Source organism: Xenia sp. Carnegie-2017, unplaced genomic scaffold (assembly GCF_021976095.1).
Source record: "Xenia sp. Carnegie-2017 unplaced genomic scaffold, XeniaSp_v1 HiC_scaffold_1, whole genome shotgun sequence".
NCBI classification, from domain to species: Eukaryota; Metazoa; Cnidaria; class Anthozoa; order Malacalcyonacea; family Xeniidae; genus Xenia; species Xenia sp. Carnegie-2017.
The window spans coordinates 8,727,149-8,753,720 of record NW_025813402.1 but is presented as its reverse complement, the minus strand read 5'-3'; the positions used below and the strand labels follow the sequence as shown (position 1 = coordinate 8,753,720).

The window sequence follows — 26,572 nt, the reverse complement described above, 5'->3', positions numbered from 1 at the left end:
AAACTCTCAACATCCTCATGGATGAAATTTTGTATCTGAGCCAATGAGCAAGCTAAACAAAATGGCGGCCTTTGTGACGGACGTAGATGACTTTGAACCACTGGAGCCATCTATAAATAATATCCTTGAGCAAACTAGTTTGAAATGGATTTTCGTTGGCGGTAAAGGTGGAGTGGGAAAGACTACGTGTAGGTGAGTCAAAACGACTTAAAGTAGTGTTCTGTTCAACATAGAAGCCTACACAGTTATACTGAAAATAAGAACATTGAAATCGTCCAGACACAAGTAATCTGTTTACTTAAATACCATTTAGTTGTAGCATTGCGTTATCATTGGCCAAAGTACGAGAGAATGTATTGATGATATCAACTGATCCTGCTCACAACATTTCTGATGCATTTAATCAGAAATTTGGTAAAAGTCCAACTGCAGTCAAAAAATGCCCAAATTTGTATGCAATGGTTAGTGTTGACTCTGAATTGTCAGATATATTCAAAAATTTATTTCAATTTTCGCAAGTTTATTTTGATGCTTACTAGTTACGGTACATGTTAATAAAACTTCTCAAAGATAGAGCATGATGATGTATATTGTGCTTACAGTATCTATGAGGAATGTGTGTTTTTATTTATTATCCATATACTTTAGGAAATTGATCCGAGTCTTGGTTTCTCACAGTTACCAGAGGACTTCATTGATGAACCAGGTATTGTGATACTTATATCATGCACCATTTAGCATCACATGAACATCACAAAATTTTTGTAATGCTTCGTACGTACATGTAACATGTTACACATTTTCAATGAAATGCACATCCTGTAATATTATAAATGGATATAAAAATGAACAGGTTTTTAAAGGCTGTTTGTGATCATCAAGTAGAAATTCCAATTGAATGAAAAATGTAATGACAACTGCTTTTTTGAGTTGTAGTTGCTGTTATAGTGATAGCTGCTTATTCAGTGGTACAATATCTGCTGTTGCTATGATGTCTGCTGTTTAAGGGGTACTTAAAGTTGTGTTTGTCGGCCTGTATCTTACAAAGTGGACAGCAACAGAAAATAATGCAAGCCCTCAGTTACTTGAGCCTAAATGTCGCACTATAGTTACATGAAGTTTCATGGACATAAATTATCATGAGCTGTTATTAGTAATTACTGCCTTATGTCGCGCTTATTCACTGTTAATATGAGACACAGCTGCTTTGCTAGAATTGACGCAGTAGTTTAATGGACAACAGGAAACGTTTTGTTCAAAAGTTTTTCTTCACACATAGACTTAAATGATAAAATTCAACACGAGGAATATGATACTGGAGACCAAAGCATGGTTTATAAAAGATGTATATATCTTCAACAAAATTTAACTTCATTTGTAAATGTTTTTTATTTTCCACGAAATAGACGCAAGCAAAATGGGTTTTTATAAAAATAATAATTGCATTATCTTGTAGTTAAAGCGATTTTTTATTGAATATTTATTGTATGTTTTGAAACGACGGTAAAAAAGACTTTTAAGTTGACTGTTGGATGGTGCTCACCAATCAGATGTGACGACTGCGTGTAGTAGAAAAGAAAAATCCTAATAGAAGCTAGTCAATGTTGACGAAGTTATTGTTCTTGAATTGCAGATGCCTTAAGTATTGGGAAACGTCTTTTTCAAGATGTACTTGGCGCATTTCCTGGTATCGACGAGGCAATGAGTTTTGCTGAAGTAATGAGGTATTTTTGCATCTATTTCTGCTTTCTACCTGCATCGTAGGGTTATTTACACATGGAAATCGAATAAGACGGTTTTGAAATCGAACGGATAACTTCTGAATTTTTCTCTAGTTTTTATTTTTGTCATTTGACGAAAGGGTTAATATTACAGCAGACAATATTTTTCGAAACTGAAAGATTGAGCATTCGATAATTATTTGCGAGAAGAAAACCTTCTATTGATTTTTTTGATAATGAAGTTTTACGCTGACCCTGTTAAGGTAATTATTACTCTTGAAGGGTTTTTGTGTGTCTTTAACAAAGTAATTTTTATTCCTGATCTGCTATCCTTCTTGCTTTGAGCACCGTTATTGCATGTAATCTTCGGCAGAGAGGGAATATTTTCTCATATGAGCCCGATGGTAGCTAATTTAAAAACTGCTTCTATACACGGTATATAAAAAAAACTCAACAGTTTGAAAAACCTCGCTAAAGTCATTAGCGCGCCAGATCTGCAAAAATCTTTTCGTAGAAATAGTTAGTTGAACTTGGAATGGCTCATCGGAAAGTAAAATTGTTGCAAATAATAATAACCATTTTAAGAGGGAAAATTGTGTTACAGAGAAGCACTTTTGAATTACGTGCAGTAAAGTGTTAATGCCATTTTGTTTTTAATACACTTATGAATGATATGAATGTTTTAAAAAAAATTGCAATTAAGAAGAATAAAACGCAAAATAATCCGCAATTTTGATACCTAGCGCCCCTGGAGCTTTGGCCTAATTTCTTGAATCTTTGTTAGTTTGAACAACATTTGCCATATTTTAAACCAATGTGCTCCAATTGCTGTTTAGCTTTGTCATTTTCTTACGCTAGCTTTGAAACTTTATAACTTCGTTCCGTTAGTACGTACGCAAGCTACTTAGCGACCTTTCCCAAAGTGCTTAGTTTTTTTTCATACACACTGTATTGTGAATTTTCGCTTGCAGATTAGTGACAAACATGGACTTTTCGGTTGTGGTTTTTGATACTGCTCCTACCGGACATACATTAAGATTGTTATCCTTTCCATCGTTGATTCAAAACTCACTGGGGAAGTTACTTCAAATAAAGAATCAGTTTGCTCCAATTGTAAGCCAGGTACGTAAAGCGAGATACTATTGAGATCTGAAGCAACCCATTCACGTAGCTTTATTGACGACGAGAACGTTTCACACTTACTCCAGCACCATAAGTATCTATATAACTTTCCACTGTTTTTTACCCCCACTGCATGCTTGTCAGGTCAAATCAGAGGAGTTATGTTGTCCCATGGTTTAATCGATTATTTTCTCACAGTTTGGAGGTTTGTTGGGAATGGATGACGCTGATCCCACAACAATAACAAACAAACTGGAAGAAACCTTGCCAATCATCAATCGAGTCAGCGAGAAGTTAAAAGATGCGGTATGTCCTTTGCTTTTGTTGTTAGTGTTGAGAAAAAAGTGCTTTCACTACTTTACGTATTCGTAGCCACATTTCGCTGCCAAAACTTACTATTGTGAAGGAGTCGTTCTCGGTTCAGTTTATAAGTAGTAGCTATATTTTACTTTCTTTGCTTGCGTAACATTAGTGGTAAAAACACGGACGTGCGGACTGTATAGTAGCAATTTCTAAGAATCTTTCATGAGTATTTCTGGGATTTGTTTTTAGGATCATACGACGTTTGTCTGTGTATGCATATCGGAGTTCTTGTCAGTTTATGAGACAGAAAGATTGGTTCAGGAATTATCGAAATCACATATCGACACGCACAATATCATTGTCAATCAACTCGTTTATCCAGATACCAGAAAGAAAGGTATAAAAACGGCGCTCCCTTGATTTTGAAATTGAGCAAACAAGATTTACGTTTTGAACCTATATGGCATTCGAGTTTAATTCTAGTTTAGTTTACACCAATTGTAGTTATTTTTCCTAATTTTTTATCTTTATTCCGCGCCTCAAGTTAGAATCGTTGTGTGCTGAGGTATGGTGTTAGGTTGTGGGTTAAGGATGTTATTACTGGTGTCCATTAATTCTTCATGTAGCTAATATGTGCATGAAGCAAAAGCCAAATACAGTGCAGATAAATTTCCAACAAACTGATTTGGATCACTCTCAAACGGGCGATGAGGAAAATCATCTTGAACATTTAACCAAATCGGGAAGGGAAATCCCTTAATCGTTGTTTAAAAAAGTTGTGTGTTTATACATTTTTTGTACGTTTTGTGTGAGTCATGGCTCACAGCATTTATGTACTTTGCATGTTTGGTTCATTGGTCTTTACATGGCGCTGAAAATGCGGGCTTAGTGAAAATAACTCTAGTATCTTATTTTTTAGAAACATGTCATCTTTGTGAGGCACGAATGAAAATTCAAAATAAATACTTGGAACAGGTCAGGAACAGTTGCATATAGTACATTATAGCAAATCTTTCGAAACAGAATAAACTCCAATGTCGTGTCCTTCGATTGTATTAGATTGACGATCTCTACGAAGATTTTCACGTGACGAAACTACCATTGCTACCATACGAAGTCCGAGGCTGTGATAAAATAAATGAATTTTCTCGGCATCTTCGCGTGCCTTATGATCCTACCTGTGATCCAAAATGACTACGGTGGTGTACAAGAAGATTTTTGGTGCAACTGTCGAATGGTAATTGGGATGTCTGGGGATTGAGAATGAAATGACAAATTAACGCCTTGTTTATGCTAGAACTAAGGATTTTATAAATAGTACATCAATGAAGACCAACTAGAAATATCCCTGGTTTTCATCTCAATTTTCCTTTTTCTCAGTTTGCCAAACTAAAATGTAATTCGTATGACTTTTGCCGGAAAACCTTCCCCATAAGGAACAGGTAAAATGTTTTGTGAAACTTTAGATCATAGAATGTTTGACTTCTGAAAACAGCGGGCTCTTACGACTTAATTTGTTGCGTTTTTTGAAAGTTTCCTGTTATGGAATAAGGGAATGGTCGGCGTTTTTTCATCGAATGTTTGTGGGCATAATATGCATCCGCAGCAAACTGTTATGGAATGCAAATAAATGAGGGAGGTCGTTTCATGAGCGTTCGTTGCAGCATTTTCTAGCATGTCAATGCAAGCTGTCTGATTAGAGTCTATTTTTCTGTTTTCGAGGAATCGGTGTTTGGCAAAAGGCTGCGTGCGAAACGAAAAAGACGAGTGGCGACCTGTTGCACGATAATGTTATGATAAAAGTTTGTGACCAGTTCGCTGTCGGCATTCAAAATGAAAATTTCTTTACAAAATCAGAGTTAGCTAGCATAAGAAATGAATTTCTACACGTTATCTCACTCGGTATCATTTATCTGTAGCATATACGTAGGTTGTGCCCAGCGCTTTTTTTTTTATTGTCCGAACGCGACGTTTATGTGAGGGATGTCATTGCATTGTTTTGAGAAACTTTGTTAAGTAAGTGTGCCAATTAATTTCGAATTGCTCGTTTAATTTTACGATTCCCGTATGAAAACTATTCATGTTTTCTTCCTTCGCACAAATAAAAGTTAAAGGCTGCCAGTGACGATTTGTGAAAAATTCAAAATATTTGCGATTTTTGATGTCGAAATCTACCATCAATGTACACGTGCACTTGTCGCGTGAGAGTGCATGGCATTTATTTGTGATCAAGCGATCACTGACTGTCCGTAGCTAACTATATCTTAACAATTAAAAAGGATGGATGAATTAACTTCACTGTCTTGCAATAACTTGGTTTGCATGTTAAATTTTTTTTCTTTGTCTCTCTAATTAACGCGTATCTATCGATACAGGTATTGCAACAATGGAAAATATGAAAACTAAAGATAGTCGTTGTCGTAGCTAAAAAAATAATTTATTAACGCCCACTACCATTGAATGTGTTGCCAAACTTTGACCTTGAGAACACAATCACATCACGATACATTCAAATCGTAACACATTGATTTCACGTGCACAAATACTTCCTTTTGTTCAAATATTTCCTTTTGTTCAAATATTTCGAACGAAGAAAAACCGTCTAAATGATGGATTGTTTTATTGTTCCTTATGGGTAACTAAGTGATCCGCAACTTTGCGCTATCTTTAAGATGCCTATAGTATGAAGATGACTCCCGGCTGTCATTCTTCAACATTTTCCATGGGTTCGAATTTTGTAAAACGTTGCTTTCCTTGATCTTCCTCATTCAACTGTCCATTGAATTCTTCGCAATTGCATTATTGCGTGAATGCACGTGTTTACCGCGTGTGCAAATGCAAATGAAAGACAAAATGAATTTGCGAAATATTTCGAATGATATGGCGACAGGAGGAGTTAAAAAAAAACTGAACTTCAACCTACGTGTGCTGTTATTTCACTTGGCTAGGATTCTAGATTAAGTCAATCTGTACGACAAACAGTTTGTACAAGCTGCTGTTATTTTTAACTATTGCTTATTCGCTTTTAGAGTAGCTAAATTTTAATGCGTAACGAAACATCACGAAAATCCATGTTCGTAGCATATCCTAAACAGACGCCTGGTGTTTTCCATTGGAAACGGGGGGGAGAGTTACTTTTGCTTAATATTTGATTCTTTGCGTGTTTCGACGACGTCCCGTATTTCATCTATTAAGTTTACGACCATGAAACAAGATTGTACCGCCATATATTGTTCAAAAAAGGAAAAACCTTTCATAAAGTGATTTCAGGTTTTTTCAACGAGAAAACCTGGATTTGATATCAGATTATCCTTTCCTATTTGATGATGCAACATCGCACGAAACAGGAACGTTTTACATGTACATTCCATTCAGTCGGGGTATCAAAAAGATTTACGAACCCATGGTTTTTGGCCATAATATATAATAATTTTTGTATGGGCTGCCTTTTTTTTTGCATTGATTGTCGTTAAAGTGGCAACTACATTATACTGGAGGACATTAAATTTTCTATATCATTCCCGCAACTGTCCGTTTCATCTATCTATAATTTAATAACACCTGATTTCGTTGCGACTATTTACAATCTTCCCCGATTCTAATTGAATTAAAGCTCTGAAGTATTATAATGCCACGTGCGTTGACTGTCGATGCAATGAGAATTTATTTTGTACATTTTTTACAGACTTCTTTATCTTAAGTCACACCTTTGTGACCAAGAAAAATTTTATTTTGCATGTGAATATGTGTTTATACACTTGATTTCGTTGGATGTTCCTGATATCATTGAAAGTTACAAGACAAAAAAAGTTCGTACGAAAGTTCGAAAAAAAATGTTCGATTACAAGAAGAAGATATGTTACGTAAGGAAACTTAAGTGGGAAGGACAAATCAATTCAGGGTATTGTAATTGATTTGCATGCCGAGCTATAGAAATGCAAATACTTTTTGATGACACTGTGTTGATAAATGTTAAGTCGCTCATAATTGTACAGTGATGCAAAGCCGTTTCGCGCTATCAACAGCTCCCGATAAGATTTGGTTACGCTGCTTTCATCAACAGGTAAAATTAAATCTGTATGAGTCAATCTTGTGTGTGTGTGTGTGTGTGTACAAATGAGTATGTATTATATAAAATCTTGCAAGCGTGTCAGGCTGTCAGCTATATTACACGTATACGTATTTCCTTCCAACTTTGGATGACTACGGCAACCGTCTCCTATTTTTAATCACTCATTCGCTTCCCTTATGGCTTTTCATCCCTACTCTTCAGCATTCTGGGAGATATGGGGCGTTGTTTTTTTTTGAAAAAGCAGCTATGGGCATTCGTCATTCCGCGAAAGTAATAAGCTCTTCTATATGATTTCTCAAATCCAATCTAGGTTTTTCACTTTTTCTTAACTGCATGTGCGCGTTTCTTTATGTTAAAACGTCGAGTTGCGAGTGCTTCATGATATATTTTTATAATCTATCACGTAATCCGTTCAGTGATTATAGAACTGTAATTCATCTTATGAATTTTATCGTTCAGATGTCATGAGTGCTAACATGTTTCGTAATTAGATTATCGTATTTTTTACATCTCCCTCAAGTGAAAGATAGTTGAAATTAATTTAAATATTTCCGTAACTGCAAATACGGCAAAAGTCAGCTTAGTTTAACATTTAAGCGATCGCAAAAGCAAGATTCGCTACCGACAATATTTTGTCTGTCGTGCCTTAAATGAAGAAATTAGAAAACTGTAATAAATTAAATATTTTTTTATAAAAGATTGTTGGGAATGGTTTGTTTGCATGTGTCAGCCGCAAAATTATTGAATTTTGTTGACTTTGTATACAGGTTTAGAAAATGCTAACGCGCGTGTGCACAGCTTTAATGGAAAAATAAATGTGCATTCAAAAACTTTTCATCGTATATATCACAATTTATAAACGAACTTTACTATTAATAACTTCAATTTGTGCAATTAAAACGCAGCTGTTCGAAATAGAGTGAGTGCTATTAGAAGAAACAGAGAGCTCTTTGTTTTTAAATTATTTGATTTCGAGAACTATCTGTGCATTGCCAATTGCTATACATCTTTTTGATATATGGACAAGGTGTTTTAACATGCCTCACCTTGGACTGTAGCACCTCTTAGGTAGCTTGTAACCGAATACGAAACACAAGACAGTCATTTTTTCATTATATAAATAACTTAACAGTACACAATTTTTGATTTTTTTCTCACTGCCCACCAAACCCCCCACTGCCTCCAAGTTAAAGGCTTGAACATAAAGATTTTTTTTCAGTATTAAGATTCAACAGCTTATGTATGGCCCAGTTTGTAAAAGACATCTATAAACGAGGATTTTCAGTTTCTTTCGATCACACAGTATGTCAATCGTACTTCCCATCTTAGTTCAAAGGTTTGGTGTTCCTTCGTAATTCCTCAAACATAAACGTCATCTGATAACTTTTCGACAGCCGTGGTATTGAACTTGTAATAAATAAAATCATTAGTTTCAAGAGGCTCAATTCAAGCAGCTTTATTTATGTCTCTTAGACGCGCAACAAAGTAAAAGACGATTTTGATTGGGGGTGAACCATGAAAATTACTATGATGATTAGTTTTGGCAGCGCACTTTGAAGTTTGAGTGTAGTTTTCTTATTTGATTGCATTGGGCTATTGCTCGAAATACAACTCAATGAGCATCGGTCGATGCTATTCTGTTGTTAACGAAAAAGTTTTTTATACGTCCGCTAAATTGGAAATACGTACTTACGCACAGACCCAGCAGGTGATGGGATGCATTATTCCGGATATACAATATATGGTTGGAATCAAATGACTTTGTTTATGCGTAACTATTGAACTACATCATGAAGTGCGGACGAGGCACGTGAAAATGACATGGCCTTCTTGATTATTCTGTTTTGTTAATGAGTTATTTTACCCTTTCTAACTGACAAACTGAGCTGCAAAACTATAAGAACAGCTGCTTGCGCAAATTACATCGCCAAATTTCGTCCACGTTAGTGAAACCGACGCAAAGTCGTTAGCGAAAGGTAGGGTTTGTTAATCTTGCGTGAAACATATTCTGCTTATAGCTATTCATTTTTAAATATTCAGTCATCTTTCGGATTTTTCCATTTTTCATCATGTTCACTAAAAATTGTCTGGTTTGCCAATATAATAAGTGTTGAGCCGCCTGTGATTCAAAAATACTTCTATCGAGAATATGACGGGAGTCAATCCTCTTTTCATTGAAAATTTATAGGTTGAGGTTGGAAATGCTAAGCGCTTCGATTGCTAATGTTGAACATCACTACGCTACTGCTAAGAAGTAGTCTTTTGGATGCTAAAATCACCACAAATGAAAATGACGATATGGGCACTTAAAGCACCACAAGCTTATAGCTTATACGTGCAACCGTTTTGATTGCAAGAATGTGTCTCGACATGCTTGAAAAAACATTGATTATTTCGACAACCATAAAAACAAAATTCTCGCTGTATAACGCCGTCAGAATGTCTGGAAATTTTTTATTGCAATTCTTTACAGATTTTCTCAATTGATAAAGTTTTTTTAGTGGGTTTATTTATTAACACCATATAGGATTATCACATTCCAATCCATATATACATTGATAATGTCTCGTTGTGCTGTCAGTTGAATTGTAAATAGCAGGCATACTTTTGGCTTTGAGATCGCGATAAACGCTATTGAAAGGAATTATGACACGGGCGTTTTTTGACAGTAATCGGCTAACATGCGCTAAAACGTTTTGCTATCTCACTAAACAATACCTGCTCTATTTATTATTGATTACAAGCATTGTACGGCCAAAAAAGTAAACTGTAAAGCAAACTCCTTCAGTTGTGACTGGTCAATGTCATTCGGTTAACTTCGGTCGATTAGAGAGTTCGATAAAAATCTTGGTATTTTCTGGTGTTCATGTATACACATTGCTAAACGGTTTCTTACCAAGCTTATTTTGGATTCTATATAATGTTATAGAAGCTATAAAGCTGTAAAGTTATTAATTTTTGAACGGATAGCCGATGTCAGTTTACATGAAGTACATGCTTTTACTCGCCAACTTGGAACATCTTCAATTTGGTGCATGGTTTATAACTATACGACCTGTTAGCTGTCGTGTTTCAGCAGGAAATAGCTGTATGAACTTTTTGCTTACCTTGCGGTTGAAATTAATTTCTCATCAGCTGCTGTTTGTTTTCATACTGTTGTATATCTTACCGCTGGTAGACCAGACACTCCATGCACGTCATCCGCGTATGTTATAATTATTTGCATTCAATAAAGGTTAAGGCCCAGTTCAAACGTCGCATTTTACATGCGCCGAATCAAATGCGAGAATTATGTGCATGTAAAATGCGACGTTTGAATCAATTAAATTCGACGGATTTTAATTTAATGCGACTTTAGTCGCATATTCGACTGAGTTAGTCGAATATTCGACGGAAATTCGATGTTGATTCAAACGTCGCATTTTACATGAGCCGAATTTAATGCATAATTTATTTTAAGATATTTCTAAGCAAAAATCAATTATTTCCATGCTAAATGCCATGCGCAAAGTTGTAAAACATGGCGGCGGCGAGTGATGGTAATGGCCCTTGTATTTCGTGCACAAGTTTAACAAAATACACTTGTTTAAAGTGCAAAAAATTTATATGTACAAGGAAAGTTTCCTCGAGATACACGAAATGTTTTTTTGAATCAGAATAAATACTCCAAACTTTCTTCCACCAGCCGGAATTTCTATCTTGTCTTCGACATGATCGATAAGGAGGGCTACGTATGAAGGCATTTTTTTGACCAATTAACGGTAGAAAAACATGGGAAATTTGCAGAAGTTGCCGTCTCGTTTCTAATAGTTTATTTACTGTAACATGCATCAATATTCGTCTTTTCCTATTAACACGAATCATGTTTGAAATGCATAAACTCAACATTTTCCTGTTCGCCATTTTAGGAAATTAGTACAAGAAAATGAATAAACTATGAAAAAGTGGAAGCATAACTATAATAAATGCGACTATTAAATTCGACGTCTGAATCAAACTACGCATAAAACTATTTTAGTCGACTAAAACTCAGATTTGATTCGGCGCATGTAAAATGCGACGTTTGAACCGGGCCTAAGGTTAGACACTTGGTTGTTTTTACGTGTAGTGATATCATTTCACAATAAATTTCAAAGGATTATTGATGGACCAATACGAATTGTTGTTAATGCGTGCATGGGACGATTTTCGTATCTTGTTTTCATACGACTTAATACTTTCGACTTTCGACGACAAATGGTATAAAAAGATACACAGTTGTAATTTCTAGGCGTTCTTCGCTAACTAGTTCTAAGTAACGACAATCACGCAGTAATTTTCTCGCAGCAATATTTTAATATTAGACAAAAAATCACGAAATATTATGATATGTAACAAAGACTTATGAAACAAAAGTTATGACAAAATATTATGATTCACAGTATACCATGGATAATCGAAGGACAAATTCTAATTTTCCAAATTTTACTGTCCTTCATCAGTCGGGTCGACCTACTTTTGGGTCGAGTTACTTTTAGATACCTGCATGTTTAGGACTTGTTTCACACTTTCGTATATTCGTGCCAATCAATTCCAAGGTATTTACGGGATGAAGTACAGTCAGTACAGATGATCTCTATCTGTTATCCATAACGTTCCCTTTTAACATTTCCATGCGAAATGTTCGAAATTGCAACAATTTTATAACAATTCGTAAAACTATATTTTTTTTAGGTTGTTTGTACTCGAGATTGAAGAAAAAGTTGTGATTCATTGACATTCAACATGGCAAATATAAGGGTGACGTTTCGCGTGGAATTCGGTGTCGACTTGGGTCGTACTCCACCTCCCCCTATCACATTAGTTATTCCGGAGAAATGTACGGTGTTCAATCTCGTACAAATAGCTCGAGAGAACAGCACAATGCATTCGTTCAAATACTGCACGTATCCAGACTTTGGCGCAGAAATCACCACAATCGATGGAGTCGAAGAAGATCCAACAAATGGGACTTACTGGTTTTTCTACACTCCTTGGAATAAGCTTATAACAAATGGGGTCTCGTGTTATAAACTTCGACAGAATACGACTTTGGTCGCAAGATACGAGCACTGGACAAAAGCCGATCATTCAAAGCAAAAAGCCTTAGGACGACAGTTCATGAATACTGGAAAATTAGCTAAGAGCCAGAAAAAACGAAAAAATGATAAGAACAATAACATCATTTACAACTTTGGAAACAAAAGCAAGTAATGCACTGTCCCAAACCAAAAATATAATGTTTGCCAATTTATTTCAATGTGCTCATAAACAATACTGCAAAACATTAAGTTTCAAAAACGCAAGTTAATCCATATTATAATATCAGTGGGAACAGCATGTATATATATATATAAATATAGATTGATTATTATGAACGAACATTAAATCCTCAATGCTTTTTTGTAAGTGATATATCATGACTATAATTTTATCGATGTGTTGAGGCTGTCTTTCATGAAAGTATAAAAATAAAGATTTAGACCACATCATATTTAGTAATGCCCTTCTGATTTCTTTTGAAAATGATTAGGCTTTTACAAAATAACTGCTCATGGTCTTCTCAATTCTGTATACCATGCTTTGAATAGCAAATACCATACTTTGAATAGCAATGAAAAGAGTACCACATTCCAGTTGGCTCTTCTCATTTGCATTCAAAGAAGTTTCAGAAAATGCATATGTTGTTCTTGGTCAACTTTGTCGTCTTTATACTATAGTAAGGCAATAGCATATAATGATGTTCCACTTCTGCATAAAAAAAGCCGAAACTTCTTTCAGTTCATGTTTCCATCTACCAATCTCTTTTTATCTATAACCAAATTTATGACCTAAAATTGATGTTTTAAAATGGCAAAAATGTGTGGCCACTACATAGAATAATGTTAAAAGAGATTTAAATCATTTTGACAGTGCTATTGGCCGATATAACATACAGGCGTCAGGCGTGTATAGAATTTTACGTTTGTTGTGGGAAGGGTTTGAAATTTCAGATGCATGGTATCTCATTCACAATTTACAGTTTCCTATTTCAATGGAATTAGGAGAGAAACTTCCTCCATCTGTAAATTGTAATATTAGAATTGTTCAATAAGTCAACGGTAGGAATGAAAAATTTATATTTTATAACACAGTGTAAGTAAGTCTTAGAAGTAATGTGTAAGCAGCTTTGTGAAGTAGTATCATGCAGTAAATTTCCATTTTACAGTCAATTGCGTAGAAACGAATTCTAGGAAACTTTGGACATTGTCTTACTGGTAATGGTTCATTCATTTTGTATTTGGAAATTGAGATGGGTCACGTGATTATAATCCAAGCACAAAGGTCTGTAACTTACGAGCGGGAAGATTAAAATAATTATTACAGGGACGGCACAACGAAAATGAGCCTGGGGGAGGGTCCGTATACGACTTATATTTACTAAAGTTACTGGGTCTTACTTTGCCTCAAGTTAAGCTAAAATAAATAAATGCTAACAACAGATCTTACAAGACCTTTTCATGATCGTTCCGAGATCTTACTATGATCCTACAAACTTCTTGGTAAGATCATGCATACACTTTCCATCATGCATGATCTTGCAAGACTTTGCGCATGTTATTGTTGTATAGCAAGAACTTTTTGAAATGTCATTCATGTCGTTTTTTTGAAATGTGGTTCTTGTCGTCTCTATTAAATTTCAATATACTGGGGGGAATTGAGGTGAAATTATTGGTCGTATATCTACCATCAACAACCCACAAAAACCGGAAATGAACGAATCCAAACATAAAGGAAGACATAAAGTTAAACACAAAAGTATACATGAAGGTAGACAGAAAGGTAAACATAAATGTTAATATAAAGGTAGCGGGGAGAAAGTGGGGTCTCCCCACCCCTCCTTAGGCGCCATGCCTGTATTGCTGTTATTACCGGAACAGTTGAATGTTGCTGCGTAGCTATTAGAGTTTACTTAGACCTTTAGAAAACAGCGAAGATGAAACATAATTTTTTATTATTTTCCTAAATACAAGCAAGTCAAAAAGAATCAATATTGTTGTTACCTACATAATTTATTGTTTTGAATATTGAAAAAGATTTTAAATCAAATTGCTCTCAATCGTTCGCTGGTAAAAACTCTATGCTCTCGCTTATTATAAAGTAACTGTGTATGTCAGTGAGTACCCCACGTCAATTTTAGAATTACCAGTGATCTGTATCCGATGTCCTTTGTTAACACCGTTCAGGGAAACCCCTTGAAACCTGATTGATTGCCTGAATGTCCGTAACTCTGACCATCTTGAGCCACTGACTGTGCTCATACAGTTACGCCACTATTCTGTGGTTATGCCGCTGATAATGGTAATGATTGACAGGGTACTGGAAACAACATATCAAATTTCGGACGTATGTATCTATTCTGTGGCATTAGTTACTAGGCCTTAATCGGAATCTGCCCATCCCTATCTCTCCTCATCATTATTGTAGGTTGTGGCTTGGTTAGTTGTCCTCAATCTTGTTCGAGTAAAATCGGGAAAACACAACAGTGTAGGTTACAAGAAATGGTACCGTGTCAAAGATTTTCAATGAAAAACAAGTCCACATCATTGTGAGAAGCGATGGGCTCCTTTTGAAAGCAACAGATGAGGTAAATTCATCAAAATGTATCGAGCACATGGTAAGGCAAAAGGCCAAAGCAGATGTTAATTCGAAGGAATGTTAGAAAACGACAATGCTTGACGATAACTGCTTATAGACCCGGAGCTATATTAATTTTTTAATCGTTATAAACAGAAAGAGACGAATGCGATTATGCGAGTATCCAAGCCATTTGGAAAAGTAAATACTCGCGTTCATCACAAGATGGCGCCCGAAATATCTCAATTACTCTATAATTGTATAATTGTATAATTGTATAATGAAAATTTAGAGATTGCGAAGAGCTGGCTTGGTGATTACTGATTGGTGACTGATGACCAGATTAAAATACAATGTCTAGGTAAGACTAAAAAGAAAAAAATTATTTTAATTATTCATTGTGTTCATGAACTGTATTTCATGCAGTATATTTGAAAGAAAATGATATTCGATTGTAATTGCTTTTAGTGTAGTTAAGTAGTACATATGTAAGACAAAAACCTGTTACAATATTTGTAATTTTGGTGTTTCAATAGTTTTCAGAGTTTCAAGCAAATTAAGGAAAGTAGGCGGCATGTGTGTGACAACATTTACACTGTAATTCTATTGCTATTCTCAGCTTTTGGCATAAACAATAATTAAGACCTTACAATTATTTATTGTGCCCAAAGATAACTTTATCCAAAAGCAAATGCTTTTAAACGTTTTCACTATTCTTTTCTGAGATACAAAAGCAAATGTGTATGACACACAAAACTTAATGTTTCCTAGGGCCTTTTTGACCAGTGCCACACTTGGTGAACACTGATAAGGCAAAGTAGTAAAAAATACATGAAATGGTAAATGATAGACATATTGGAATACATAATAACACATGCAGGTAGCATAAAAGTATTGAATTGTCCATTACGGTAACATTGAAAGCATTTTGCAAAAAATTGCCAGTTGCCGGCCTTTTATGGAACTCCTGAGCATTTCCCAAGGCTGTCGTAATTTGTCATGTGTTTCTAAAGTTGTACTTGAAAGCCCACTGTATTATAGTATCATATTATTTATACTGTTTAGTACAGCCACATGCTGCACTTAGTTGGCTATAAATTTGTTATAAGAGATCGATCATGAAATCATTGGTTTCCACATTTATTTTTTGTACACATGCATAGTGATATTTTCGATTTTGTGAAGTCTGATTGGCTGGTACAGCGGGCAGCTCTATAAAATATCTTGATTGTGGTCCAATACTGTTATTTTTTTTTGCACTAAATTTGTTTGCAAATTGAAATTAAAATTTGTACAATTGATTTGAAAGCCATTTAAATTGTTCAAAGAGCTTTCTCAAAGGGTCCTTACTGAAAAATTTTCCTTGGCCTTCATCCTAAAGTGGGTTTTGAGACCTAAAATTTTTTTTTAAACAGAACTCCCAAGTGGTAGATAACATATCAATGTTTTTTTAATATTAATTCTAACTTATGGAATTGATTTGAACAAAATTGAAGTCCATCTGTTTATGTGCACAGCAAATTTTTCATGTTCTTCATAAAATTTGTTATTTTCATGTTGTTCAGAGTGTATTGTTTGAAAACAGAAAAAGCTGATTTGGTCTAAGAAGGAAACACACATTTAAATTAAAAATTGCTGGAAAAAAGCTTGTGGACGAATTCAACTTTAGCAACCTGTTTGTGTGGCAATGACCAAATCTTATGTGGCAAATTTGAAATGAACTTTTATTTGTATAAGATTAACATACCACACCAACTAAACGGTTATCTTGAACAACCTCCCTTGCTTCACAAATCTAGTTTAGAATGTCATTGACATATATATAACATTGATGTTTAGTAGGAGTAGACTAATTCAAACACTTTTAAATTAGTTTCAAGTAAATTGGAAGTAGAGTAAATCATTTCCATAGCTGCAAGGACACTATTCAGAGAAAGTTTGAACGACAATTAAACAAGGTAACAATATTACCTCGACAAAGGATTTAATTAAGTGAACACTTTCTGAATAATCCACAAGAAAATGAAGAATAAATATTCGTTTAACTTATGCACACAATATTAAATTAGAATTTTCTTTTTTAATGATCCAATTACTTCATAGCCCTCATTAACAATAATCAAGCGATATAGAAACAAGAACTTGTAAAATTTTGTGACAATTTGCTACATGGACTGATTTTTCATAATTATTTTTATTGGGTTTGTATAAGTTGATGTGGGGTGAGTTGGTAGTGATGTGAGACAAAGTATGGTTTAGATTTTAGAAATGTCAGACCGTGTACTGAGTTATAACAGAGAGTTGAAAAGAAACTATCCCAGTACATTTCATGTAGACAAAAATTTCACCAACAAAGATTACACCCGCAACAATTGGCCATATTGCCACCACAAATGAATATATTTTAGTATTATCTTATTTATTACTTATTACATTGCTGCATTATCATCCAAATATTTTCATGTTTGATTAACAGCTTCAGCTATTGTGGATTTATTAGCAGTTATCTTTATTCAAGTTATTTCTTCATTGACTTTTCCAGGTTGAAAGAAAAATACATGGAAGCAAAAGAACCAGTAAAGCATAACAAACGTCTACTCTATAATGTGAACTTCAGTCGCCATTTTGACCATATCAACGACTCATTATTGATGGTAATCACGATGCTATTTACTTAAAGTTTCAAGCCACTAAGTTCTTTCAAAACGAAGAAACAAGCAAACACGTTAATTATGAAGAGTCGCGAAGACAAAATGGAATAAATAATTGGTGAGTGGTTAGTAGAAATAATATATCTAGCTTTGTGCTTGAGGCATGATGATCATCTAATAAAGTTTGTTTCTCCGCTTGGTCTTTTTATGTAATAAATGTTTTGGTAATCATCAACAATGTATTACATACGAAAGCTTTATTAATTGATTTACCCAAGAAATTAATATGTGGTATGTGCCTATTGTTTTGCAGAAAAAATGGTTGATATCATCGTCAGAGAACGATAGCAGCTTTCCAAAATGAAATGGCAGATCTTTCCGGGGTTTCTTCAGATGTCATTATTTAGAGATGTTTGGTACCCCTGGCTATGTTATTAACCGTCGTTACGTGGAGTGCCATTGCCATGCTGCACAAGAATTTATCTACGTCATATTTTCCTTAAATTGTTTTGTTCCCAAGACCTATTTGAGATTTAATGATGAATAATTGCATTTGTCTTCATGCATCATTCAACAAAACTGGTTGTATGCCATTGATGCGGGCGGAAGAAGTAACAACTGGAAAACAAGCAATTTAACTGGTGTTAAAAGATCTTTAGCATTTTGTATGGACGTGAGTTAATCCCCGTACATATTCATGCAAGGTATTACTGCAAATTTTAAATTTTCCAGTGGCTTTTTATTTTCTAATTGTATTATTCCTGTTTTGTATTTCATAGGATTAGTATCTGATCCTGCTCAATAGTCAATTCCATTAGCTACGTACGTCGAAGTTGCGCGGAACAACAAACATAGAAACAACTATTTACTGATGCTTTATCATACGATTTTTAGTTAATGGGAATAACTCAAACCACTTTATTGTGGTTGGCTTATTTCTTTAAATGATGAATATGATAGAACGGCAAGTAATATCAGTTGTGTGAGAAGCATAAAGAAAATAATGGACTGCAATTTATTGAGTTCGATAGCTCAGTTGAAGAAGGTTTGTCAGATGCCCACAACATACATTTCTCTCTCTTCATTAATTTATTTAAACTACATCTATTTGAATTACGCATTTCAGAAACGTTTGTTGGGAAATAGAGGACTGAACACTTGTATTCATTTTGATTATCTACCTTCATCACCATTGACAGTTCTTGGTCTGCGTTTGAAGCCTAATTTAATATAAGATCACATGCAACTGTTACGATGGTTTCGTCACCAGTAATGTTGAAAAAAAATATGTGCAACTGTCGTTGTATTTAATGTGCAAGAAGTGAAAAAGTTGAGTAACCTGTGATGAATACAAGAAGGCATAAAATCTTTCCGCCTATTCACAATGTTTTAGAAATTAGAAAAATTTGGAAGCGGGAGAAAAAACTAATAAGGTAATGAGGCACTTTGTGGAATTTTAAAATTTTCGTTGAGTTTTTAGTTCATGCTTGCTCAAGAGATATCCTACACGTATATTGAGCTATGGTTATGCAGTTGGTTCTTTTCTTTTTCGGTGCGATTATGAGCTTCCTATAATGTTGCATTAAATTTTGTAGAATGCAAAAGTGGAAATGGGGAATATTTCAAAATGTATCTTGGTCGTGCAGAACTTCTCGCTGGCTGGCAGGGAAGGTAGGATTCGAAGTTAGATGCACCTGTTATGTATTTTCTCTTTCTAAGGTTTTGACAAAGCGGGTCAATTTATTCTTTCGCCATTTGTTGTTATTGTCGTGTATTTAGTATTGTTGTAAATACACAACAAAGATTGCCGAAGGTAGCGAGAATTAACTTTGCCGTTTTTCCGGTTTATGGGTGATTGTTCGTAGCTAAGTAGCTATAATTGTTAAAACATGGTTTGACCATGTTTTGATTTGAAATTTCGATAAAGTATTTGTATTTCAAATATTTCCAAGCTAGATTCTAAGAAACAAAAGTTTGTTTTTTGTGTGCAATATTAATGCATGCTTATTAAATTAAAAATCACTCCAACAACGGTTGGTGATCGGCTCTTTTGAGTTTCAATCAAAAGTTCATTGTGAGAATCGTTCTCTGCATAAGGGAATTGACCGAAATTGAATTTGACAAAAAAAATACGTTTATAACCTTAGAGCTGTAACGTCGGTGTTTCATTTCACAATCCAAGCTGTAGATTTAAACAATAAAAGCAAAGCTTGCGGACCAACTGAAAGTGCTGAAGTGATAAGACTATTTTAATACGTCTGTCTTCTTATAAACTGCTTATCTGTCAAATATGACGATGTGCGCTCGATTAGCCAAACTCGTTTCTTGACACTTTAATTTGAGTTTTTGTTTCTTTATGTTCTATTGTATTGGTAAACGTTGGTATTTTTCTTAGAATTGCAATTAATATTTCAAACTTTACTTTTCAATCGTATACAAAGAAATCCAGCTTCTAGAGCTAAAACTTGTCATTTACATCAACAGTTATCAATTTTTTTTGATTAGACGTATTAGAAAACCGTGACTCGTTATTAGCCATAAAACACTTTTGTCGTTTTTCCCCGTCATATCTTAGCGTAAGCTGGAGCAAAGTGGGACACTTTCATTCATTACAATGTAGCCGCACAACAAAAAACATTGTTAAGACCAAATTTGGCCGAAACAATCCTTGTCATCTGATAATTATTTGGTAGTAATTTTAAAAACAGAGTCCATCTTAAGGTCATGCTATGATCATTCAGGTGTGTGATCCTTAGGTGTCTCACTTTGTTACCAATTGGAAATTAAACGAGACTTACCTTAAGTCGAAGTTTAATTATAATTCTATTAGTCATTAGCGAGGAGTGGAGGAACTGTAGGAGAGAGAGTACTGCGCATGAATTAACCAGTATTTAGAGCACGAGTGTTGGTACAATGGCTAGAGTGAAGGAGAGGGGATGGGGAAAAATATGGGTGGGCCTACACGTCGACGCTTGTATGACAGCTCTAAAATTTACATGCACTAATAAGGTAACGGCATCAAAGAGCGTAGTCGTAATGGCGCAAAAGTCCGGCAAGACTTCGTCTCTCAGCATGTTAATTGGTCATCGACAGTAACTGAGAGAGAACTTGCCACACCCACACTAGAATCTTGTAGAACTGCTGTGCGCAAATCTCGCTGACGATGGAAATTTTTAAGACTTGACCATATAAGCTCATTGAGTTTGGGCACAGTAAGTTTGTCGCAATTTTGCGGTGGCTTAGATTTTTCAATTGTTTTTCTGCGCTCTTCAAGCCCAATATTTGAAGAAAATTTTTCATTTGTAATCTAAGCGAATTTGGGATGAATCGCTCAGCCGCATGCATCGGAAGGTCTTGACTAACATCCATTTTTTTGCAAAAGCTCGTCATTCTTTGAATCAATATTATTAAAATGATTTCCACCAAACAAACTAACAACATCGTCATAATTATTCTGCATATCAATGACGTCAGCGGCTGAATTATCTAAAACGTCCTCTGAGTTTGGCGCACGTGTTTCCTCTGAAGTTGGTGTGTTGCCTTCTTCTAAGGTTGGCATTATTTAGTCTTCTGACTCGACATAGAAACATTTTTGTTTTGCCGCAAAGGTTGTAAAGCACTAAGTAATTTATTGGTTTCTGCTATGGTATTTTGTATGGCAGAGAACATACTAAAGTGAGACACCTTAGTAACTGGCATCTTATGTTGAGAAACACCCTAGGTAATTTGTGCTTAACTAAGTGAACTGTTTGACAACCAGAGGAAACTTAACTTTGTGAAACTATGCTAAAGTATAAACTGGGACCTGCAATACTATGTGAAGCAAAAATATGATTTCTGAATGAGTAAGGTGATAAAACCCCCTTTATTTTTATTTTTAAACATTTTAAGGTGAAAGCAACATTTTCTGAATGAGTAAGGTGATAAAAAATGATGTGCACAAAAAAATTCAGGAAGTTGAGCGAAGAAATTGTCACATTTTCTACGTGAATCAGAATATCTTTTGTGCTCGTTTTCCAGTTCTTTTTTTAGTCCTTCTATAATTCTTTCTTTTTCTTCATTTGTTCTCCTCAATTCTATTTGAAGTTGATTATTTTTTTCTGAAAGTTCTTTCAACTCTTTTTTCCCTTTTACAACCTTACCTTCAAGTTCTTGAAAGTGCGCATTTTTTTTGAAAAACTCGTCGATGCTGAGAAAATCATCATCAGTATTATAAGCTGTGATTTTTTCTCCTAAGTTTTTAAGAAGTTCATTTTCCTTTACTAAATTTTCTGCAAACAGTTGCTTGTATTCCATCGTTCTTTCCATACGTTTTTTTTTTCTAACAAGAGTTCCTTTATTTCTATTACTAGTTGGTTGTCGTTGCTGTTTATTGTTGACCATAATTCATCTATTTGACGTTTCAGCTGATCATTTTCTTCTCGAAGCTTGATAAGCATTTCGTACATTTCTCTGTTCTTTAAAGCGATTTCATCTCTAGTAAGACCTGTGAGCTGAATGTGGTTTAGTGTCTTTTGCAACTTTAGATATTCTTGAATAATCTTGATATAATTTTTCTTTGATACTCCGGAAGAGGTGGGGGGTTCTAGGTTAAATGCTGCATGTGGTCCGATTTCTAGTTGTTTCTGTAACCATGCTATCCTTCCTTCCTCCTTTTTTAGACCCTTTTCGTAGTTATCTGCTTTTGTTTTCCAGTGTTCGCACTTGTTCCAGCTCATGGCAAATCTCGGTCAAATTTTGTACACCTGTAAGTCGCTTATTTTTTAATGACAGCTCACTCTGTAGTGTCATTATTATTTTTCTTAAGGTATCTACGTTTGGTTCTTCTGTGACTGACATATTGTCACTAATTGTATTCTTTATCTTATTTTTCGTTCAAATTTGTAAAAATAAATACTAGGCTCACCAGTTAATTAAGTAAAAAATTACTAAAAGCATGGCTGTCCTTTTTACATATAACTTCCTAAAGTAAGAGAAGTACACTTACCCTCCAACATTGAACTGAGTAGCTTCTGCACCGTAACTGTCAGAATCTTGATCCGTAATAAGCAACGGATTATACTGACTAGGAGCAGACAAACGAAAAGAGTACAAACCTTGGCGAGGAATGGCTGACATAGTAGCAGCCTCGTTAATCGTGTCTACTCTCATTGAAGTATGACTTTTTGGACTCACTTCTTTGTACCAATTTTCTTGCTGCGCTCGCATGCGAGGATCAGCTACAAGATCAACTAGTGTATCCCGGTAATTGATTGATGGTTTATAGGCGTGCTGAGCATGCTGAGTATGATCATAACTCGTGTTATCATTGGAAACAGCTTCAAACCAGGCTATCCTCTGAGCTTTTTCAATATCACGCGGAGCAGTTGTCCAATATTTATAGTTATTTGCTACGTTTGTTAAGTCAGCATGGTCTTGATTTGCTTGCATCGATAAATTATCAGTAAAATACTCTTCATGCTTATCATATTGCCATCCAAAGATTACAACAATAATAAGAATAATAATCAGAATTATAACAATTACCTCATTAATTTGCATATTTTAACAAGAAATGTGCGCTCACTTTTGGTATATTAATATACAATTCTAAAGATACAAAAAAATATAGATTATAGATATAATATTAGTGACCATTATTCCCAAATGGTTTTAATCCTAAGGGAGGAAGTTTATTAGCGCGCTCGTTAATTTTTTGGCGAATCACTCTTGGTAGAGGACAAGTTACTCTGTTTTGACGTCTATCTTTAAGATTAGTTAAATGTGATATTACACATTCATGTTGCATTCGAGTCATATAGACTCCAACAAGTGCATACCAAAGTCTTCGAACTTCGTTAAGATGACTAAGAGAAGTTTCTTCTAAAGACAACTCTTTAAGTTCGCCTGGTTTTTCACAAAACTCACCTAAGTCATCAGGACTATTAGCATGTTCATAAGCTCTACAGGTAGTGACAACTTGTGTTAAATAAGATTCGTACTCTATAGCAGTACTAGATAGTAAAAGAGTGAGTTCTCTTAAACTCTTACGAACATCAGACTCTCTTTTATCAAGAGCTAATAAGAATGCTTCCTGAGGAGATACTGAGCGGCGAGTATTATTACTTAGTATTGTAGATATTCTATAAAGATTAGTAGAATTGGTACTAGAAATGTTACTTCCGTTTTCTGATATTCCAAGAAGTGAAACACATTCAGTAACGTACTTATTAATATTTTTCAAGCGTGAATATTTTTCTGCAAATGATTTAGCTTCAGCGGCTAAGATATCTACAGTCTCTTTTTCTTTGTTTGGAAGAAAGTCATTCCATGTCATGTAATCTCCGTATAATGCCTCTGCTGCCGGGCCGATAGAAGCATATAAACTGTCTTTACACTGTTTCGCAGCATTTTTCCAAGCACGTTTATATGCGTAACTTTGTCTTTGTAACTTCTTGGGATCACCATTCTGCAGACTTGTGATGTAAAGCTCAAGACATTTTTTTGCAGAATCTTGCGACTTTTCATCAAGTTGTTTTTCGTCCATTTTGCAATTAACATCAGGCGGTGGATTTGATATTCGTCGTTCTAATTCATGTATTTTGTATTGTGCATCATGCTGTTCAGAATTAAGTTTGGTCACCTGAGTGAGTTCTCTTAAACTCTTACGAAGATCAGACTCTCTTTTATCAAGAGCTAATAAGAATGCTTCCTGAGGAGATACTGAGCGGCGAGTATTATTACTTAGTATTGTAGATATTCTATAAAGATTAGTAGAATTGGTACTAGAAATGTTACTTCCGTTTTCTGATATTCCAAGAAGTGAAACACATTCAGTAACGTACTTATTAATATTTTTCAAGCGTGAAGATTTTTCTGCAAATGATTTAGCTTCAGCGGCTAAGATATCTACAGTCTCTTTTTCTTTGTTTGGAAGAAAGTCATTCCATGTCATGTAATCTCCGTATAATACCTCTGCTGCCGGGCCGATAGAAGCATATAAACTGTCTTTACACTGTTTCGCAGCATTTTTCCAAGCACGTTTATACGCGTAACTTTGTCTTTGTAACTTCTTGGGATCACCATTCTGCAGACTTGTGATGTAAAGCTCAAGACATTTTTTTTGCAGAATCTTGCGACTTTTCATCAAGTTGTTTTTCGTCCATTTTGCAATTAACATCAGGCGGTGGATTTGATATTCGTCGTTCTAATTCATCTATTTTGTATTGTGCATCATGGTGTTCAGAATTAAGTTTGGTCACCTGAGTGAGTTCTCTTAAACTCTTACGAACATCAGACTCTCTTTTATCAAGAGCTAATAAGAATGCTTCCTGAGGAGATACTGAGCGGCGAGTATTATTACTTAGTATTGTAGATATTCTATAAAGATTAGTAGAATTGGTACTAGAAATGGTACTTCCGTTTTCTGATATTCCAAGAAGTGAAACACATTCAGTAACGTACTTATTAATATTTTTCAAGCGTAAAGATTTTTCTGCAAATGATTTAGCTTCAGCGGCTAAGATATCTACAGTCTCTTTTTCTTTGTTTGGAAGAAAGTCATTCCATGTCATGTAATCTCCGTATAATACCTCTGCTGCCGGGCCGATAGAAGCATATAAACTGTCTTTACACTGTTTCGCAGCATTTTTCCAAGCACGTTTATACGCGTAACTTTGTCTTTGTAACTTCTTGGGATCACCATTCTGCAGACTTGTGATGTAAAGCTCAAGACATTTTTTTTGCAGAATCTTGCGACTTTTCATCAAGTTGTTTTTCGTCCATTTTGCAATTAACATCAGGCGGTGGATTTGATATTCGTCGTTCTAATTCATCTATTTTGTATTGTGCATCATGGTGTTCAGAATTAAGTTTGGTCACCTGAGTGAGTTCTCTTAAACTCTTACGAACATCAGACTCTCTTTTATCAAGAGCTAATAAGAATGCTTCCTGAGGAGATACTGAGCGGCGAGTATTATTACTTAGTATTGTAGATATTCTATAAAGATTAGTAGAATTGGTACTAGAAATGTTACTTCCGTTTTCTGATATTCCAAGAAGTGAAACACATTCAGTAACGTACTTATTAATATTTTTCAAGCGTGAAGATTTTTCTGCAAATGATTTAGCTTCAGCGGCTAAGATATCTACAGTCTCTTTTTCTTTGTTTGGAAGAAAGTCATTCCATGTCATGTAATCTCCGTATAATACCTCTGCTGCCGGGCCGATAGAAGCATATAAACTGTCTTTACACTGTTTCGCAGCATTTTTCCAAGCACGTTTATATGCGTAACTTTGTCTTTGTAACTTCTTGGGATCACCATTCTGCAGACTTGTGATGTAAAGCTCAAGACATTTTTTTGCAGAATCTTGCGACTTTTCATCAAGTTGTTTTTCGTCCATTTTGCAATTAACATCAGGCGGTGGATTTGATATTCGTCGTTCTAATTCATCTATTTTGTATTGTGCATCATGCTGTTCAGAATTAAGTTTGGTCACCTGAGTGAGTTCTCTTAAACTCTTACGAACATCAGACTCTCTTTTATCAAGAGCTAATAAGAATGCTTCCTGAGGAGATACTGAGCGGCGAGTATTATTACTTAGTATTGTAGATATTCTATAAAGATTAGTAGAATTGGTACTAGAAATGTTACTTCCGTTTTCTGATATTCCAAGAAGTGAAACACATTCAGTAACGTACTTATTAATATTTTTCAAGCGTAAAGATTTTTCTGCAAATGATTTAGCTTCAGCGGCTAAGATATCTACAGTCTCTTTTTCTTTGTTTGGAAGAAAGTCATTCCATGTCATGTAATCTCCGTATAATACCTCTGCTGCCGGGCCGATAGAAGCATATAAACTGTCTTTACACTGTTTCGCAGCATTTTTCCAAGCACGTTTATATGCGTAACTTTGTCTTTGTAACTTCTTGGGATCACCATTCTGCAGACTTGTGATGAAAAGCTCAAGACATTTTTTTGCAGAATCTTGCGACTTTTCATCAAGTTGTTTTTCGTCCATTTTGCAATTAACATCAGGCGGTGGATTTGATATTCGTCGTTCTAATTCATCTATTTTGTATTGTGCAT

At 35.0% G+C, this 26,572-nt stretch overlaps 1 protein-coding gene and 3 long non-coding RNA genes across 6 annotated transcripts; 3 read left to right on the top strand and 1 right to left on the bottom strand.

Annotated features, from left to right (window-relative positions):
* Positions 1 to 52: 52 nt before the first annotated feature.
* On the top strand, positions 53 to 4,656 carry LOC124441463 (ATPase ASNA1 homolog). Its single transcript, XM_046991942.1, has 9 exons — positions 53 to 192; positions 314 to 461; positions 649 to 706; positions 1,634 to 1,724; positions 2,693 to 2,843; positions 3,042 to 3,149; positions 3,396 to 3,543; positions 4,066 to 4,121; positions 4,206 to 4,656. The coding sequence occupies exons 1-9, from the start codon at positions 62 to 64 to the stop codon at positions 4,338 to 4,340; spliced, it is 1,026 nt and encodes a 341-aa protein (XP_046847898.1). The 5' UTR covers positions 53 to 61; the 3' UTR covers positions 4,341 to 4,656.
* A 2,315-nt stretch (positions 4,657 to 6,971) lies between these two features.
* On the top strand, positions 6,972 to 12,728 carry LOC124438158. The gene is made up of 2 exons (XR_006945984.1): positions 6,972 to 7,209; positions 11,932 to 12,728. It is a non-coding gene; the product is annotated as an uncharacterized LOC124438158 (long non-coding RNA).
* Positions 8,056 to 10,409, bottom strand: LOC124438162. Its single transcript, XR_006945985.1, has 2 exons — positions 10,326 to 10,409; positions 8,056 to 8,625 (listed from the first exon to the last, which is right to left on the bottom strand). It is a non-coding gene; the product is annotated as an uncharacterized LOC124438162 (long non-coding RNA).
* A 1,879-nt stretch (positions 12,729 to 14,607) lies between the features above and the next one.
* On the top strand, positions 14,608 to 20,028 carry LOC124445335. 3 transcript variants are annotated; one of them, XR_006948150.1, is made up of 8 exons: positions 14,608 to 14,622; positions 14,704 to 14,863; positions 15,146 to 15,214; positions 17,396 to 17,622; positions 17,818 to 18,208; positions 18,284 to 18,549; positions 18,631 to 18,937; positions 19,100 to 20,028. It is a non-coding gene; the product is annotated as an uncharacterized LOC124445335 (long non-coding RNA). The 3 variants fall into 3 exon arrangements; XR_006948137.1 differs by lacking the exon at positions 14,608 to 14,622 and having other exon boundaries at positions 14,680 to 14,863; XR_006948129.1 differs by lacking the exons at positions 14,608 to 14,622; positions 14,704 to 14,863 and having other exon boundaries at positions 14,870 to 15,214.
* Positions 20,029 to 26,572: the final 6,544 nt, after the last annotated feature.